General features: G+C 36.8%; 1 protein-coding gene across 1 annotated transcript in view; it reads left to right on the top strand.

Moving 5' to 3' along the window:
- Nucleotides 1–18,040, top strand: part of LOC149773775 (mitochondrial inner membrane protein OXA1L-like) — a 65,076-nt gene extending 47,036 nt beyond the window's left edge. Inside the window, exons 7-9 of the mRNA XM_089946016.1 lie at nucleotides 46–150; nucleotides 9,424–9,589; nucleotides 12,209–18,040. Of these exons, the coding sequence (XP_089802142.1) occupies nucleotides 46–150; nucleotides 9,424–9,589; nucleotides 12,209–12,366 (429 nt within the window). The 3' untranslated portion in view covers nucleotides 12,367–18,040. The remainder of the gene's footprint in view (nucleotides 1–45; nucleotides 151–9,423; nucleotides 9,590–12,208) is intronic.
- The last annotated feature ends 587 nt before the right edge of the window (nucleotides 18,041–18,627 follow it).

The raw sequence follows: 18,627 nt of genomic DNA on the forward strand, positions 1-18,627 counted from the left end.
CAAAATGGCTATCAACATCTCATGTCAGAACATTTTGTATTTCAGATTGGAGCTGAGGGCATGAAAATTTCTGAATTTGGTGTTGTTATCAAGTGGATAATGAGAGGCATTGCAATTATTATTCCCATTGTTTCATCTCAGTTTCCAGCAGTGAGTTTTACTTTTGGATTTCCATACTACAACTGCTTTGAGCTGGGATTTGGTTTTGTCCATCTATCCATCCATCTCATGTTTGCAAGATTGCTATAAAAAAAAGTCATTTTACACAGATGAACTTTGGCAGGTTTCTTGGTATGCATTTGTAGATAATTTGGTTAGATTTTCAGGACATTTCAGCAATTTTTTATTGTTTTTATACACATTTTAAACTTATTTGGACATAGAATTTATCACAGTTTAGCAAAAATAATATGGGTTAGGAACATCAGATTTTATATATATGCATTCAGACATAGATGTCCTGAATAGGATTTATGCCTTTATACCAAATTTTCAGTTTATCTTCAGCTTTGATATTTGTTGGGACCTTGAGCCTTTTTGGTGTCTACATTGTTTGCTGTCGGCATACAAGTTTTACAGACATAAATTTGTAGTTGTTATTTTTGTGGCTGCAATGAAAAAGTTTTTACCTCGTTTACCAAAATGGCAAAATTGGACATAGAACTTTTCAGAAATGGTAAATTCCTAAAAGTTAACGGTGCAGAAAGTTCCCCATGTACAATGTCTTTAAAATACAGAATTATTGATATTGAGTGAATGTTTTTGGTCACATATTTTACAGTATGCATTAACATCTATGGCAGTCTTTCTGCAGTTGAGTCTCTGGTTTGGCCAAGTGATCTAAGGAGCTCACCTTTACAAATCACTGACATCTCACTTTATCTGTATGGGTTAAAGTCTAAGGCTCATGCAAAATTGGTATGTGACAAAGCTTGCCAGTAGCTTCCCATATGCTGGTGATTCTTCATGAGCTTTTTCCAGATTATCTTCCTCCAGCAGATTTACTGGCTTACCTTGTATAGCACATGATGTGCTGAAAAATGATGTTAAAACCACAAACCAGAACTTTTTGCAGTTTTCACAATAGACATTATAATAATAGCTTTAGTTCTGAACAAAGTCTGTACGAACAGTACATGAGAAGAAGCCTGCATACAGTTACACACACAGAACAATCTCTTCTATGCATTAGTAAAATGGGAAGAAAAAAGTGATCTGCTTAGAAATATAGTATTTTCAGAATAATATGGCTTTAGTGTTATTACCAAATGAATGTACTTGTTCTCTCAGAAGTACTGGATGACTATCAGCTAACTTCTTAGCAAACATTCTTGAAGTACTGTCAACCAGAGAATTGAAGACATCATTTTTACACCAGTCAGTTTCAACATAGTGTTGTGTAAAAAATTAGACCATTGTGGGACATAATTTACAACATATTCTGGTGCTAACTTGGAGTTTCTTACAATTCCTGGATGGAGTAGTGTCCAAAGATTCAAAGATGAATACATGAATGGCATAATACATTCCATTCTAGGGCAGCATCATGCTCATTGCAGTCTGTGCAGAAACGATTTTAATATTGGGCATGGTGGTAAATTTGATGTGGAGAAACACTTGAAAACAAAGAAACATATCGAATTAGCTCGTCTTACGAACTCCAATACTAAGGTAACTTCTTATTTACAGCAGAACTCAAGTGCGGACATGAATGTTATAAATGCAGTGGTGTTATTTACTGAGGTCTTAATAGAATGATAATGAAGATCTTGCTGTTGGTGCAGAAGCAAGAGAATTCATTGAACACAATTCTATTCTTGCTGTGAAAATAATGATGATATTAGATAGTATGCTACAGCCTGTGATTACATTATCCAGAAATTCCCATATGGAGATGAGGTGCTTTTAAATGTGTCAGTTGCTGATGTAAATGAGAGACATTCAAAAAGTTCTAAAAGTGTTAGATTCTTTGTCAAGAGATATCCCTTTCTATTGCCACCCTTGTCTACCTTGGATCATCTGGAAGGAGAATTCCTGAAGTATCAGGTTAGTGCTCTACTTGTGTGCAAAACATTTATGGTCTCAGCTGGTACAAAGTGCTTTAAAATGCAACATGATAATCTGTTGCTTTCTAAAGCTAAAAGTGCACATATGAAAACTTGGTAGCAGTAAAGGATGTTAAAAGATGTGAAGGGCAAATAAATCATTTTTTATTGAAATTTTAGCATGTTATATGTGGATTACTCTTTTTCTGCTTGGATTCCTCTTTTTTGTCCACATGGATTTCACTTTTTCCTCATCAGGGGTTGGTATGTATGCATTAGTATTAAAAAGCAAAGTCATTACCTGACCTGTTCTTGTTACACTTGAATTGGCTTTTTGTTTGTTGCCTTTATAGTTTATTAATGTTCATATTTATTCATTTTCCTGAACTGTTACTCTGGTGTAAGCACCCCCCTTTACAAGTAGTTAATGCATTGCTTGAATGATTTTAACTTGTATATACCTTTGTTTATGTAACTACAGGTGCCAAGTACAATGGGCAAGGTTACGTGTTGTGATTGTAAACATTTCAGCTTAACATTAGATGATCACCCCACCTGCATTTTTTGTATGTGGTGCAAATCGGCGCATTTGTGTTACATGTGTACATGGTAGTTGAAGGAAAGATGGGTGACCATTAAAACCAAGGAACTTTTTCAGGCCATCATGAGGTCAAGAAAAGATTGATATAAGATGTGGCTGTCAATAATGTTGATGGTGCTGTCATTATTGTTCTACTGTCCATGTCTCTAAGAACAGAAAATTCATTGATCGTGAAGACAATCTAATGGTACAGCATTATAGGCCACCCAGAGCTTCAGTCTCACTATCGATCCAGCCTTCACAGTCAGATCTGTTTCCCACAGCACAACTTTTGGGGCTCATACCAACCTGTTAAAGAGGCTATACTGGACCAGACATACATCTTCCCAGTACTGGTTACAATTATCTTCCTGGAATAACTGGTACCAGATTCACTCTAATTGTTCACAATCCAGCTCAGATTTGACTGTACTGGTTGGTTGGTTGGCATCTGTTAATCTCTACAGATGATGGAAGTGCGCCCATGAGAGATGTCCCAGTTGGTGGTTGTGCAGCATCTGCTGTAGCTATGTAGCCCAACATGGGAGTGGCAGTCCTTGCTGCACTTGAAGATTGGGTCTGATGTGTGTTGGAGCTGCTTCTTTCTTTTCATGAGATCACATTTTGTCAGCTTTCAAACCAGTGATCAGAGCATGTTGCCAGCTGGGCCTGTCTAGAACGAGCTCTTCCCATGTGTTGACATCGATGTCAGGGGCTTTCATGTCGTGCTTGCAGACATCCTTGAAGTGGAGATGTGACCATCCGATCGATCTTTTGCCAGAGGCAAGTTCCGAATAAAGAAGGTCTTTGGGGATCTGTCCGTCACCCATCCGACGTACATGGCCCAGCCATATGATGTGATGTTGGTGGAGGAGTGTGGCCATGCTGGGAATCTTGGCACATTCAAGCACCTCATTGTTTGTTGCTTGATTGCTCCAGGTGATCCCAAGTATGTGTCGGAGACATCACATTTGAAAGGCGCTGTCTTTTCTCTTGCGAGGCATACAGTTGGGTTTTACTGGCATGCAGAAGAGTGATTAACACGCAGGCACGATACATGGAGATCTTAGTGTTCAAGGTCAGCATGTTGTTGTTCAGTACTCTCTGCAACAACTTGGAGAGAGTTGTTTATGCCTTTCCAATCCGCTTGCTGAGCTCAGCATCGAGCGATAGCTTGTTGGTGATGGTAGAGTCAGCTTATGTGAACTGACTGATTACCTCAAGTTCGTAGTTGTTGATGATGATGCTTTGAGGGTCCGCGTTCTGAGCCATCATGTTTGTTTTCTTTAGGCTGATGGTCAACCCAAACTCATTGCATGCATTAGCAAAGCAGTCCATCAGGTGCTGTAGCTCAGCTTCTGTATGAATGGTTAGGGCAGCATCGTCTGCGAAGAGCATGTCCTGATGGTTGCTTCACGCACTTTGCTTTTAGTCGTGCCAGGTTGAACAGTCTGCCATCTGATTGCGTGTGCAGGTAGATCCCTTCTGTGGACATCCCAAAGGCGTGCTTGAGCAGGACAGCAAAGAAGATGCCGAAGAACGTGGGAGCTAGGACGCAACCCTATTTCACTCTGCTGCAGATGTTGAAGGGGTCAGATGATGAGCCATCGTACTGCACTGTGCCTTTCATGTCATCATGGAAGGACAGGATGATGCTTACCAGCTTTGGAGGGCATCCAATCTTTGCCAGGATTGTGAAAAGTCCGTCTCTGCTGACCAGATCGAACGCCTTGGTGAGGTCTGTAAAGGCCATTATGAGGGGTCTGTGTTGTTCTCTGTATTTCTCCTGCAGTTGCCTGACGGAAAAGATCATGTTGATTGTGGACCTCTCTGTGCAGAACCTGCACTGCGACTATAGATACACTCAGGCAGCATCTACAAATGGTAATATTGGCTATGAAAATCTTGACTGGTATAGCTGAACAAGAAGTCAACTTGTCAGGAATATCTCACACACTTGGCAGCCCAAATTAACATCTTTCTTCAAATTAAAGTCATATTGTTTTAGTTATACATTACTTACTGTGATGTCTTTTTTTCTAATAAATTTAGATTTTCACACAAGCAAGTGGACATGTTTTCAAGTTCATTTCGCTGGAATTAGTTGAAAACTGTGAATGTCAAAATCAGATAAAGTTGAAGTAGGTTTCTTGAACAAAATGAATAAAATATATTTTAATATTGAAGAAAGTGTTTAAATAGCTTCATTTCGTTCAAGATACTTATCCTTTTAACTAATTACAGGATAAAAGGATTATCTGCAGTGGTCTCATGAACAAGCTGCCCCCATGATGTGGGGATCTTTTGTCATAGAGGAGACCCAAGATGTAAAGAAATTCCATTGCTAAGTGAATGTGAGGCACCACTGGAACGATTCAAGGCATGTTCCTGGTTCAAGAGGAATCAGGATTCCATACCCAAATGAAAGAAATACATTGTTGGGAAGAGGTCATGCAGCACCTTGTTTACAAGGAATCCAAGGCAAACCAGCAGTGAAACAAGCATTTCATGTCTTAGAACTGCACCTTGTTTACAAGGAATCCAAGGCAAACCAGCAGTGAAACAAGCAATTTCATGTCTTAGAACTGCACCTTGTTTACAAGGCAAACCAGCAGTGAAACAAGCAATTTCATGTCTTGGAACTGCACCTTGTTTACAAGGAATCCAAGGCAAACCAGCAGTGAAACAAGCAATTTCATGTCTTGGAACTGCACATTGTTTAAATGGAATCCAAGGCAAACCAGCAGTGAAACAAGCAATTTCATGTCTTGGAACTGCACTTTGTTTACAAGGAATCCAAGGCAAACCAGCAGTGAAACAAGCAATTTCATGTCTTGGAACTGCGCCTTGTTTACAAGGAATCCAAGGCAAACCAACAGTGAAACAAGCAATTTCATGTCTTGGAACTGCACCTTGTTTACAAGGAATCCAAGACCAACCAGCAGTGAAACAAGCAATTTCATGTCTTGGAACTGCGCCTTGTTTACAAGGAATCCAAGGCAAACCAGCAGTGAAACAAGCAATTTCATGTCTTGGATATGCGCCTTGTTTACAAGGAATCCAAGGCAAACCAGCAGTGAAACAAGCAATTTCATGTCTTGGAACTGTGCCTTATTTACAAGGAATCCAAGGCAAACCAGCAGTGAAACAAGCATTTCATGTCTTAGAACTGCACCTTGTTTACAAGGCAAACCAGCAGTGAAACAAGCAATTTCATGTCTTGGAACTGCACCTTGTTTACAAGGAATCCAAGGCAAACCAGCAGTGAAACAAGCAATTTCATGTCTTGGAACTGCACATTGTTTAAATGGAATCCAAGGCAAACCAGCAGTGAAACAAGCAATTTCATGTCTTGGAACTGCACTTTGTTTACAAGGAATCCAAGGCAAACCAGCAGTGAAACAAGCAATTTCATGTCTTGGAACTGCGCCTTGTTTACAAGGAATCCAAGGCAAACCAGCAGTGAAACAAGCAATTTCATGTCTTGGAACTGCACCTTGTTTACAAGGAATCCAAGGCAAACCAGCAGTGAAACAAGCAATTTCACATCTTAGAACTGCACTTTGTTTAAAAGGAATCCAAGGCAAACCAGCAGTGAAACAAGCAATTTCATGTCTTGGAACTGCACTTTGTTTACAAGGAATCCAAGGCAAACCAGCAGTGAAACAAGCAGTTTCATGTCTTGGAACTGCACTTTGTTTACAATGAATCCAAGGCAAACCAGCAGTGAAACAAGCAATTTCATGTCTTGGAACAACAATGACTGACCTTGTAGCCTGTCAGCATGGACATTAAGTAAGGTTAGAAGTGCAACTCATTTCTGTCCACAATTCTCGTGACAGTTAAAAAAAAGTAATATTCAGATAAAGTCCTGGGTTGCATTAAATCACATCTCAGCAAATGGGAAGGTCTTACTTGACTTCATTTGACAGCAGTTATCTTGCTACAGGAGCAACAACAAGAATCCAGTCTGCACATATGCCTGTTTGACATGCAGGTGACACAGATCCTGCTTTCATTCATAGAACTGATCATGACAGAGGGCTTCCTCACCTGTATAAGTCACCTGGCTGTGAAGGCCCTCATGAAAGTCAGGAGATGTCATCAGGAAAGAGCATTTGCATTCTATCTGACATCATAATTGTTATCTACAACAGGAGGCATGAAGAAACCAAGGCCTTAGACCTCTGCCATCTGTCTTGGGATTTAACTAGGTGCCAGGTTGTTTCATCCTTGACAAATCCAGTTGATAAATAGTACGTACTATTGGCTGCTTAATCACAATGATGTTTAGGGTAATGAAAAGGCATATAAAGCTGCTTGAGCTGCCCTGCAGTCAGGCTGGATCATCCTGTGTACCGATTACAGATATATAATTGGATACATTCTATCTTAATGTAAAAACAAAAGATGCAGCATGAAATCTCAACAAGCAAGCAAGCTTTGTAACATCAACTTTATGATGATAGACCTCTCAGGAAAATCTTTGACTTTGTGAAGGAATGCAATTTATGTATAAGAAAAATAATTGACCATATATTTTTGGGGGGATTTTATATTGTTTACCTTTGTTGTTTTTGTTTTTTTGTTATACATATAAATTTCAGCATCTTTACCTTTCACATTTTATCTTGTAGTTCTTCGTGTTTACAATTGTTTGAAAAAGTTTACCTTCCTCAAGTTTTTGTGGAATTCTTCATTTTTACATTTTTAGAACTTTTAATTGGTGCCATAGCATTATTTAACTAAGGTGCCATTAAACACTAATACATATATTTAAAAGCTCACACCTGGCTAAATTTTTCAAGGAAAAAAAGAATGCATTTGCCTGGGACTAATCCTTTGCCAGAAGGCACTTGCCTGACCGAGACATTAGACAAGTCCTGGACATTGGGTAATACAATTTGTCCAGTCCTGCTCTTGCTCCTAGTCATCCTGACTATAGTATATAACTACATCCTTAAATATCTGCAGTTTAATCAGGATGGTTTGGTTTCTCTCATGACACTGTTTTTTTTTGCCAAGAACAGGTTTCCACTCCTGGGTAACCAAACATATCTTTAAAGTCCTTTCTTCCTGGTACCCTTCATCCCGATGAATTTTACAAGGCTCTGAAATGGTAGCTGAAATGCCAGTCAGAAGAGAGGTCTTGATTACTCCTATGTAAACACAGGTTTGCACCCAGGCGTGGATGCTTTGGTTTAAAAATATAATGGAACTATGCCAAGATCATATCAATTTCTTTTATTTTGGCTGGCTACCCTAGGGCAATTGCCACAAGGAAAGTATCTGAGCAAGCCTTCTCCCCAGTCTCTATCAGCCAAAGGAAGGAGGACCTGTTTGAACTTCTACCACAGAGACTTTTCATCCAGAGAGCTCAGTTTCACCAATCTGATCAATACTGACCTTGCAAGACTCAGATCTCTCTGCAGTTTCTGGTGACTCTGCTTTTGTTGGCTTTGTCGGAGCAACAATTTTTTTCTATCACTCACATTTTTATGCCAAATGCTAATCCTAGCCCATATAAGTGTTGAATTTTGACCTTGGAAACTGGTCCTTTGCACACACTTTTATGAGAAACTGTCTTGACAGACTGCATCTTGTTAGCAAATGGGTAGATCTCACAGGATGGGTTTTACTGTAGTATGTTTACTTTAATATGGGGTTTTATGGTTTGTATATTCTGTCACAATAGATAGGTAGGTGCATGGATGGGTAGGTAGTGGATTCAAAATATGTCAGCACTATACAGGCTATATAAAGTTTAAATATTAAAATGAATACAAGAATAAATGTAAAAATTAAAGATTTTTTTAAAAAAATTTTAAAATCTTTAGTTAGAAAAGGGATCACTTTAGTCTGAATTGTTTACAGTGGCTACTGGAGATTAGCATTGACCTTTGTAATTGTTGATTCCCTCTGGTTTTGGTTTGAGAGTAAAGGATTTGCAAAGTAGTGGATTTACACTTATTTTGTTATCAAAGAAATATGCTACCTTAAAAGAATTGTATTTCATAAATGTTACTTGATATATATGTGCCAATGGACACTTTTTGCAGCTATCATTTATACTCACTTACAAATCTACTCAAACTTATACTCACTTACAAATCTACTCAAACTTATACTCACTTACAAATCTACTCAAACTTATACTCACTTACAAATCTACTCAAACTTATACTCACTTACAAATCTACTCAAACTTATACTCACTTACAAATCTACTCAAACTTATACTCACTTACAAATCTACTCAAACTTATACTCACTTACAAATCTACTCAAACTTATACTCACTTACAAATCTACTCAAAGCTATACTCACCTACAAATCTCCTCAAACTTATAATCACTTACAAATCTACTCAAACTCCAAAAATAGACATTCTGATCTGCCATCACATTTATGCAACAGCAGGTCAGTGTCCATGTTGCTTATTTTGCCTGTTACTCCAAACATATTGCATAGACCCAGATTTGTTGGCACATTATGCTGCGCTGATATGGATCTGTGCAGCTTGTAGCTGGACTGGACTTATAGGCATCATACATACATACATACATACATACATACATAAACACACACACACACACAGTCAGTCAAGATTTTCTTTACAAATAGTAGTTGAACATTAATGAACTATCCAGATGCATAATCTTTGCAACTTCTCAAATACAGACTTTAATAATGCAATCTCTTTTTTTGGGTAGTGGTATAAGAAACAAATGGGACAAAATGTATAATTGCTTGTTCAAACCCTTTAACTTTAAATTGCAACATTTTTTATTTTGCAGGCCTTGTGCGTTTATTGGTGTACATCCAATTTCTTCTCCCTGACACAAGTAGCTGTTCTGAAGATACCCAAAGTGCGAGATTTCTGCAAAATTGAACCAAGAATTGTGCATGATCCAAGTTCCATAAAGCCTCAGGATAAGTCATTTTCTGAAGGATTCAGAGAGGGTAATGTTGCTAATGAAGTTCCTTATAGATTTCCTGCATTTTTTATGAAATCCAGTGCATAAATACTGATACACCAAGACCATACTGCTTATCTTAGGCACTAACTTGGACACAACACATAAAAAAGTCAGCATAGGTTGAGTTGCATTTTCTGGAAATAGTTGTATTTGAATAATTGATTAGATCAGAAGAGCCTGATGGACTGTTAGCAGTTGTTCGTATGTTTGTTAACATAACTTTGTTATCACTATTCCTAGTATGGAGGATTGCCATAAAACTTTACACACACATTCCTCCCAAGGTCAAGTTCATCCTAAATTAAAATATCTGTGCGTTAACACATTAATCCCAGGCAACAAGTTTATGTGGCAGGAGGTAATAGCCTTCTGCCGAGCTCTGTAGCATCAAGGTGACGCATGATACACTAAAGTGGGTGGTATTATTGAAAGGTAGACAGATATCTGGAAGTTCTAGTTGCACTACAAAATACAGAGGGAAAAACCTAATTTTGTGGACCCAATTTTTTTCCCACCCAAAATTCGCCTGTGGTCATAATTTGATTTTGTGTCCGGATTTTAGATTTTTGGTCGCAGATCTAAGGCAGACCGGTATGAACTGCAAACAGACAGATGAACCTTTGAAAAAAGGATAAGATGGGCATTTGGAATAAAGAGTGGTCTCGATACGTTAATAATGGTTCTGTTAAGTAAAAGAACGCAAAAAAAGGAACTCCAACTTTTACCCTTCTGCTCATGCACGAGCCAAATAGCCAATGAAAAACTATGTTTCTAACGCAACTAGGCATTAGGTTATTGGAAAATCACCTGGAAGTTGATGTATTAGGATCTGTTCAGAAATAGCTATATGTCTATCAATAATCTGCATACTAGAAATAGGACCAGAATGTCAATATACATGAAAGGGCACCACCTACTTTCCCAAGATGGAAAGACCATCAAGTTCACATGTGTTTTGTTATGTATCATATCGCAGGCTGCATATTGTGAATCGTACTGATACACAGCACAGGTGTATCGTTTCACTGCTACTAAACACAAGCATCTGCACACTTTTATGAAAGAGTTATGAACACCAAATGTAACTGTATTTGTGGTCGAGTCAGAAGTCATAGCTTACATTGTCATACTTCACATAGTTTATAAGTTCATTGATTTTGTACAAACCCAAAGTAATTTTGATCAGACTTTTTAATTACTTTCCAATGAACAGTAGTCAAATCAGACATTGATCTTATTGTCAGTGGTCTTGATTTTAGCTGTACTATCCCACTGATCTTATTGTCAGTGGTCTTGATTTTAGCTGTACTATCCCACTGATCTTATTGTCAGTGGTCTTGATTTTAGCTGTACTATCCTATTGATCTTATTGTCAGTGGTCTTGATTTTAGCTGTACTATCCCACTGATCTTATTGTCAGTGGTCTTGATTTTAGCTGTACTATCCCATTGATCTTATTGTCAGTGGTCTTGATTTTAGCTGTACTATCCCACTGATCTTATTGTCAGTGGTCTTGATTTTAGCTGTACTATCCCATTGATCTTATTGTCAGTGGTCTTGATTTTAGCTGTACTATCCCATTGATCTTATTGTCAGTGGTCTTGATTTTAGCTGTACTATCCCATTGATCTTATTGTCAGTGGTCTTGATTTTAGCTGTACTATCCCACTGATCTTATTGTCAGTTGTCATGATTTTAGCTGTACTATCCCATTGATCTTATTGTCAGTTGTCATGATTTTAGCTGTACTATCCCAATGATCTTATTGTCAGTTGTCATGATTTTAGCTGTACTATCCCACTGATCTTATTGTCAGTTGTCTTGATTTTAGCTGTACTATCCCACTGATCTTATTGTCAGTGGTCTTGATTTTAGCTGTACTATCCCATTGATCTTATTGTCAGTTGTCTTGATTTTAGCTGTACTATCCCACTGATCTTATTGTCAGTGGTCTTGATTTTAGCTGTACTATCCCATTGATCTTATTGTCAGTGGTCTTGATTTTAGCTGTACTATCCCATAAGCACGAGAGAAGTACAAAAGGAATTTTACTGTTTAACCCAGTTCATGGTTTTCCTCATGGACTACCAGAAATGTAATCCTTAAAAGGCAGTTTGGAGTTATTACTTTACAAATAAATTATATAGACACTTATATTTAGGTGTGTTCTGCTCATTACTAAAAAAGCTAAGAAAACAGATCTATTTGATTATTTACAATCAACTACAGAATGATATCACACAGAACATGACCACCCTACCCCACGTTAGTCAAGGGAGGTAATGGAAGTTGTAATTTTGGACATTCGAACTCAGAGATTTTGTTGCTTAGTTTCAGAAACATTGTTGGAGTAAATTGAACCAGAGCAGCAAAATTTTCATTAACATGTACTGTTCAGACAATATCATTTTTCAAATAAAAGATTTTCTTCTTATTTAACCATTAAGGAATATTTATGCTGTGAGGTAAACCTTGAAATCATATTAAAGTAGGAATGATGCCGTTTGAACATTGATATGCATTATACATAAATAAATCCAGTATATAATAGTTGTTTTAATATACCTGTTATGAGCTTCATATCTGTATTCCTTTCTTCCAGCCATACACAATGCATCACTAGTCAGTAAGGTGACGGACAGGCAACGCTATAATGCTGTGGCTTTCAAGAAGGCGGGAGAAGGCCCAATACCAAAAACATACTCTTATGATCCAACCAAAGTAGCGAAAGAAAAAGCTGCCCCGAAGAAGAGCATCTGAACATTATTTCAGTTGAAACTGATTTTCAATATAGTTTTATTTTATCAACTTTGCCATTCTCTCAGTCATAAACTCTACACAATTTTTATTCATTTTGCAGTATAGAAATCATGTGGTTTGTGAAACAGAGCATGTATGGTTAAAGATTGATGATAGAACATGTATTATTTTGTTAAAGAGCATTTTCAGCTTGTCGCCAACTGTATGCAAGAATGACAAAAGGCTGCCAAGATAGCCGTTTTGAAATGAGGGGTGTAACTTTTCTACTACTATTCAAGATGCCAGTCTTTTTCTTAAACAACCTCCTTAGTATGTCACTGTGCCTTTAGGAAGGCTTGAGTTGATTGTACATGTCCACGCATGTTTCAGATGTATTTAAGAACAAAATTCTGGTCCACATTCATAAAAACTGAGAGTTCAAGACCAAACATTGAATAATAATAATAATAATAATAATAATAATAGTAATTTTATTTAAAGAGAAGCTCATTTGATCAGCTGACCAATCTTTAAGATTTTGACCAAGCTAGATGCTTTAGAACTATTGTAATACATTTCTCTAAATTGTTTGCATTACTTATGTATGGAAGGAGCTATCTGCTTAGAAAGGCTATTTTCATGAAGACCCTGAGGCAGCCTTTACACACCAGTTTTAAAAAGTTCAAGCTTAATTTTAGGTAATACATCAATCCTCAAATGGATACCAATTTCTGCTACTTCTTCCAACAGAGCAGGGATACTTATGAAGTAGAACCACAGAAGGTGACTGTTAATAATTAGCTTTCGTAAACAGTTAAATGGATTTAGTGTAGATAAATTTTGACAATACATTGTCGAACAGATAAGACGTATTTGTATATAGCATCTTTCACAACAGAATTCATGTTTTAATGTGTGATAATTATGTTGAGAGTGATATGAATAAATGTTTTATAAAAGAGTAAAACTTTCTTATTAGTACTTATGGCTCTTCTTTTAACCTAAACTGTGTAAATATATTCTGCTTATATTTGCTTGGTTGATGTAGTTAAACTTTAAGTATTGATGAACTTTATCTGGTGATATATTGCCATCATGTTCATTGGGGGAGAAAAAAACAGGTGGTCATCAACCGTATTTAGTCATCCATTGCTGTGATGTGCAAGGAGAAAAAAATCCAAGTAGTCATAAACCGTATGTAATCTATTTCCATCATGTGTATTGGAGAGAACAAAAATCAATTGGCCATGAACCATATGTGCACTGGGGAAACAAAATATGTAGTCATGAATCATTTGTAGTCTTCTGTTGCTGTCATGTTCATTGGGGAAACACACATGTAGATGTGAACCATATGTAGTCTTCTGTTGCTGTCATGTGCATTGGGGAAACACACATGTAGATGTGAACCATATGTAGTCTTCTGTTGCTGTCATGTACATTGGGGAAACAAACATGTAGATGTGAACCATATGTAATCTTCTGTTGCTGTCATGTACATTGGGGAAACACACATGTGGATGTGAACCATATGTAGTCTTCTGTTGCTGTCATGTACATTGGGGAAAATAAATTAGTCATGAACCATATGTAGTCTTCTACTGCGATGATGTGCATTGGGAAACGAAACGTAGTCATGAAACATGTAGTCATCTATTGCCATCATGTCCCTTGGGAAATGAAATGTAGTCATGAAGTGAAACGTGTAGTCATCTATTGCCATCATGTCCCTTGGGAAATGAAATGTAGTCGTGAAACATGTAGTCATCTATTGCCATCATGTCCCTTGGGAAATGAAATGTAGTCGTGAAACATATAGTCATCTACCCATCCTATGCATTGGAGGAAAAAAGTTGTGAACTGAATCTCTTGCTACAGAGTACTCAACAGCTGGTTTGACAGAAGCAGACTGAGAAGAAAAATGGACGGCTTATTATTGTCATCCAATTATACGACTTTAATTGGCATTTTGTAGATGCTGTTGTAGCTGGTAGTTATTTCTATAATAATAACTGTTATCTATGTTCTTGCCATCAAAATCATCCATAAAACTGGTACATTCATTTAATTAGAAATTAAGCATTATTATGTGAATAAACCACCTTCCGTAATAGTCAAGTACAGTCAAATAATGCATTATTATACATTGAGTGGATATGCAATGCAAGTTGCCTTCATCAGATTTTTGCTAAGCTGTTTACATGTTAAAACACTGAACTTGGTATGGTCACTTGCAGGTCAAATTAAGAACAGTATCATGACCCAATTACAGCAGACCACTGACTGACTTTTCTCCCAAAAAATATACACAAGGCCTGGGTTTACTTTATGCTGCCTGAGAGCTAGACATGAACCACCATAAGTGTAAACTCTTGTCTGAACTCTTTTGGGGAGGGAGACAGTGGCTGTTTTCATGTTCAGTATGAAGGCCAGATACAGACCTGCTAACCCTAGCAAGACTTCGGTAGAGCACTCAAAATGTTTCGTTAATTTAGGTCAATTTTCAGTTATTCAGTGCTAAAAAAATCGGACACCAAGACCCAGAGCCTCTCTAATTTCAGATCAGGCACCTCTTGTATTCTAACTGAAGTGCCCATCAGGCTTGTAGAAAAAAACTGAACATACCTGAGAAGACTTTGATTGCTGCAGTGGAGACATTTATTTTCAAGATGTTGACCTGCCATAACAACAGTGTGACATGCTAAAAACAAGTTTTACTTCCAAAACCTATAACATGGATATATTTCGAAAATTAGAATTTTCAGTAATCTTTGAAAATAGAATAAAAAACCCTTCCAGTATATATACTTATTACACGTAGCATGTATAATGGTAAACAGTCATGATTGGAGCTAATGTAAAACTATCCTTTGGGCAGTTTAAATACAGGCAATTAAAATGCAAAGTAGTCATGTATAAACAACCATTTCATTTATTACTTAATTGGCTCACAAGAGCTTGGAGACTGCAGTCGCTGAGCCCATTGTGATAATGCATAGATAAAAATATCACAATGAGGAACAACCCAATATAGGTAAATCAAACAGATGCTAGATCTGTATTAGCAAACAACAGTTAATATATATGACTGACTTGAATTGAGAATGTTTAAGCCATCTGTATTAAAGATTACTGACAAGCTAGTGAACAGCAGCAAAGCTTCTTTGAAGTCGGATTTTACCCGATATATGCAACAACGCGTGATTGTATCAGCTGTCGAAATAGTGTTGAAGTGTTATTCATTTTTTTAAGGTAGGAAGCAAAGCAGCCAAAACTAAATTTCAGAACTCTTAGTTGATGGGGTTTTACTTTGTGAAGAAGTGAAAAAGGGGGAAGAGCATTTAATTCTTTGCATATACGGCAAACAATGTATTGACACGCATCATTCCTGTGTGTAGCATGTCTGTTGAAATAGGAATACCACCTTTATGTAAGATATTTTACATGCTGAATTGAATATTCTGATTAGTTCTCTTTATTATTATTTGTTAACCTTTTTAAATTTCTATTAATTGACCTGTGATTTTCATAACGATTTTAGCCATGAAATAGACTGATTGAAAGAAAATAATAAGCACATGCTTGTATAAGCACAGTTGATTTATGTTGATAAAGTGTAACCACCCACACTGGACAGAGGCATTTAAATGTAGTTGGGGCTTGTGGTATTTGAGTCAGTGCTTGTGCTTTTTTTTCATATAGTCACCAGCCAGGAGCTTGTGTCTATAAAAAAACTTTCTTTGAGCAGTGCTGTTATCAATGTGGAAATATGCATTTGAACAGTTCAGAAGTATGATATGAGGTTAATGCATCAAAGGTAAACATCATGTTCAACTTAAAAAGTGTATAAAGTACACTTATATTTTAATTACCTTCAGTACAGTTTCATAAACTCCAAGAAACACATTGACTTCTAGCTAGATCTCTCAACTTGGCGCAATCATAGGGTTTTTATTGGGGTTTCTTTTGTTGTTTGTTTGTTTTTTAAGTTGAAGTGGTGATGGCAATCATCTCCTTACTTAAACATATTCAGATCAACATGACATGATTTCCTGCTTTTCCCCCAAGAATCTTAACATTCCTCGTTACACATCTATACATCAAATTGTTTTCAGAGTTTTATTGTCCCTTTCATCTTCAGTGTTGTCATCGGATGCCATTTCAAGAAGATGTTATAATCACCAACTTGATTATGCAGGCATCTTGCATGAAAAATACCAGCAGTTTAAAGCATCTAAGATACTACTTTAGTTCTACTGGTGCCCTGATCAACTCCACAGAATTGGTTTGAAAGCTAGATCCAGATCAAACATGGACAGGCCAGTTTCCAGATTTGATTACAGTGATTCTGTTTTCATCATTTTTGCTATTATTCTGCAAGTAATCAATTAAAGGGTCATTTCAGTAGGATTTGCTGTCAGATTGTAAGGATTGGCAAGTCTGCAAATATAGTTCATTTCAAACAATATTTAACTGCTAATCTTTAAAAAGACTTGCTTTAATTTGTCATTACGGTTGAATGATTAAATCAAGAAGGATAAGATTTTGTTGTCAACACTATCATTTCCACCAATAAAATTCTGGAATATCGGGGAAAATATGCTCTTTGACATATTGGAAGCCATTCATGGTTACTTTTTTAAAGAGATTGTCAATTTCAAGCTGTGATAATATGACTATGTCAGTCACTGCTGGTTAGAAGTAATCGCCATTTGTTGTACAAACCATATTTAAAGAAAATGCACATGGACGAACAAAGTCTACAAATGAAGTGCACATAAATGAGGTTCATCTGTAGCTTTTTGAATCAATATATGGACATGGTTGTTTGGTTGAATTTTAATGGCACTTTGAGAACATTATTGACTATATCTTGCAGAGGAAATTGGAGTTCAATGCCTATCCGATAGACACACAAAGGTGGTGCTTTGTAGAGTTTTATAGTAAATGTCCTAGTCCTCAAAAAGAACCCAACTATATAGTAACAGAAAAGGAACATATTCAAGAGGGTTCATTGTTTGTTTGTTACATTATTGTACAGTCTAATCGCAAGTGATATGATTAAATTCATAATGCATTATTGTCTTATCTGCTCAGGGCTGTTCCAGTTAAAGATACATAGGACCCAGAGAAGGCACTTTTAATGTGGGGTACTCACCCATAGATGCAATTTAGATTTTTCTTATCATTTTAATATGAAATCATTGAAATCAAAGTACCCTGGCATATAGTTTACAAAAACTGCCTTCCCCGTGTACCATGTATGTTTAAATGAAGCAGCCCTTAAGTATGGTTCGACAAATTTACCACTTTTATGTTAACCTTTTTTGCATTATTTCATGTCGATAAGACTCCAGGTTTCACATAACAACTTGTGTTAATATATCCATACTGATCTTTGTGTAGAGCTTTGCTTACAGATTTTACAGTTCTACAAACTGTCACAATGTGCAAACTATTGGGGATGTTATAAATACAGTACACCTCTCCCTCGATAACTCATGCACAGCAGGGTCAAAAAACATAGCAAGGCACGAATTAGTGAGGAACCTCCCAGAAAAAAGTGATCCCATCCCTGCTAGACAGTGAGAAAACAGGGTGGGGGTGGGGGATGTGTATAAATGTACTGTTTAATAACTGGTAACTTGTTTTATAATCACATCAAGAATGCTTGTCAATAAAGCACTTTTTCTAATGAAGTTGTTTGATATTCTGTATAAATTACATTTATTTTCAAGATGCCCAACATCTGAAAAATCATTAACATTATTCCAGCTGGTTTCAAACAACATTCACATGTACAAGAGAACATCACTGCTTTTTGTTGTTGTTGATTAGTCTGGTTTCCTGCTTCATATTTGGTTGCAAAGTACAAAGCAGGAGTCTAGGAAATAAGTTCCAGACTAGCTGCTGATACACCATGAAACAAGATTCCCTTATCCAAAAGCTAGTGACATTTATTTCATGAAACAGTTGTCTTCATCAAAACTTAAATTTTGTATTGCTCAAGTAGTAAAATATTGATGCAGTGATTTCTTTGCAAATTTAGAGATACTTTTCCTCATCCTTGAGGATATCTCAAAGTGCCAATTCAGTAATTCTCTGAAACTTGCTTCTCCACAGTGATTCTGTGAAAAATACTCTTTATTTGATGAAGTATTCATCTCGCTTGGTTGCCTATCTTTGATCACGTTTATGAATAAGTAGGTTAATATAAGGTAGTTTTATTATATTATGTACACAATAATATTTATAACTCTGTTCAATTGATCAAATGAAATG

The sequence above is a fragment of the Sinohyriopsis cumingii genome, unplaced genomic scaffold (genome assembly GCF_028554795.1).
Source record: "Sinohyriopsis cumingii isolate HCF-2022 unplaced genomic scaffold, ASM2855479v2 utg000573l, whole genome shotgun sequence".
NCBI classification, from domain to species: domain Eukaryota; kingdom Metazoa; phylum Mollusca; class Bivalvia; order Unionida; family Unionidae; genus Sinohyriopsis; species Sinohyriopsis cumingii.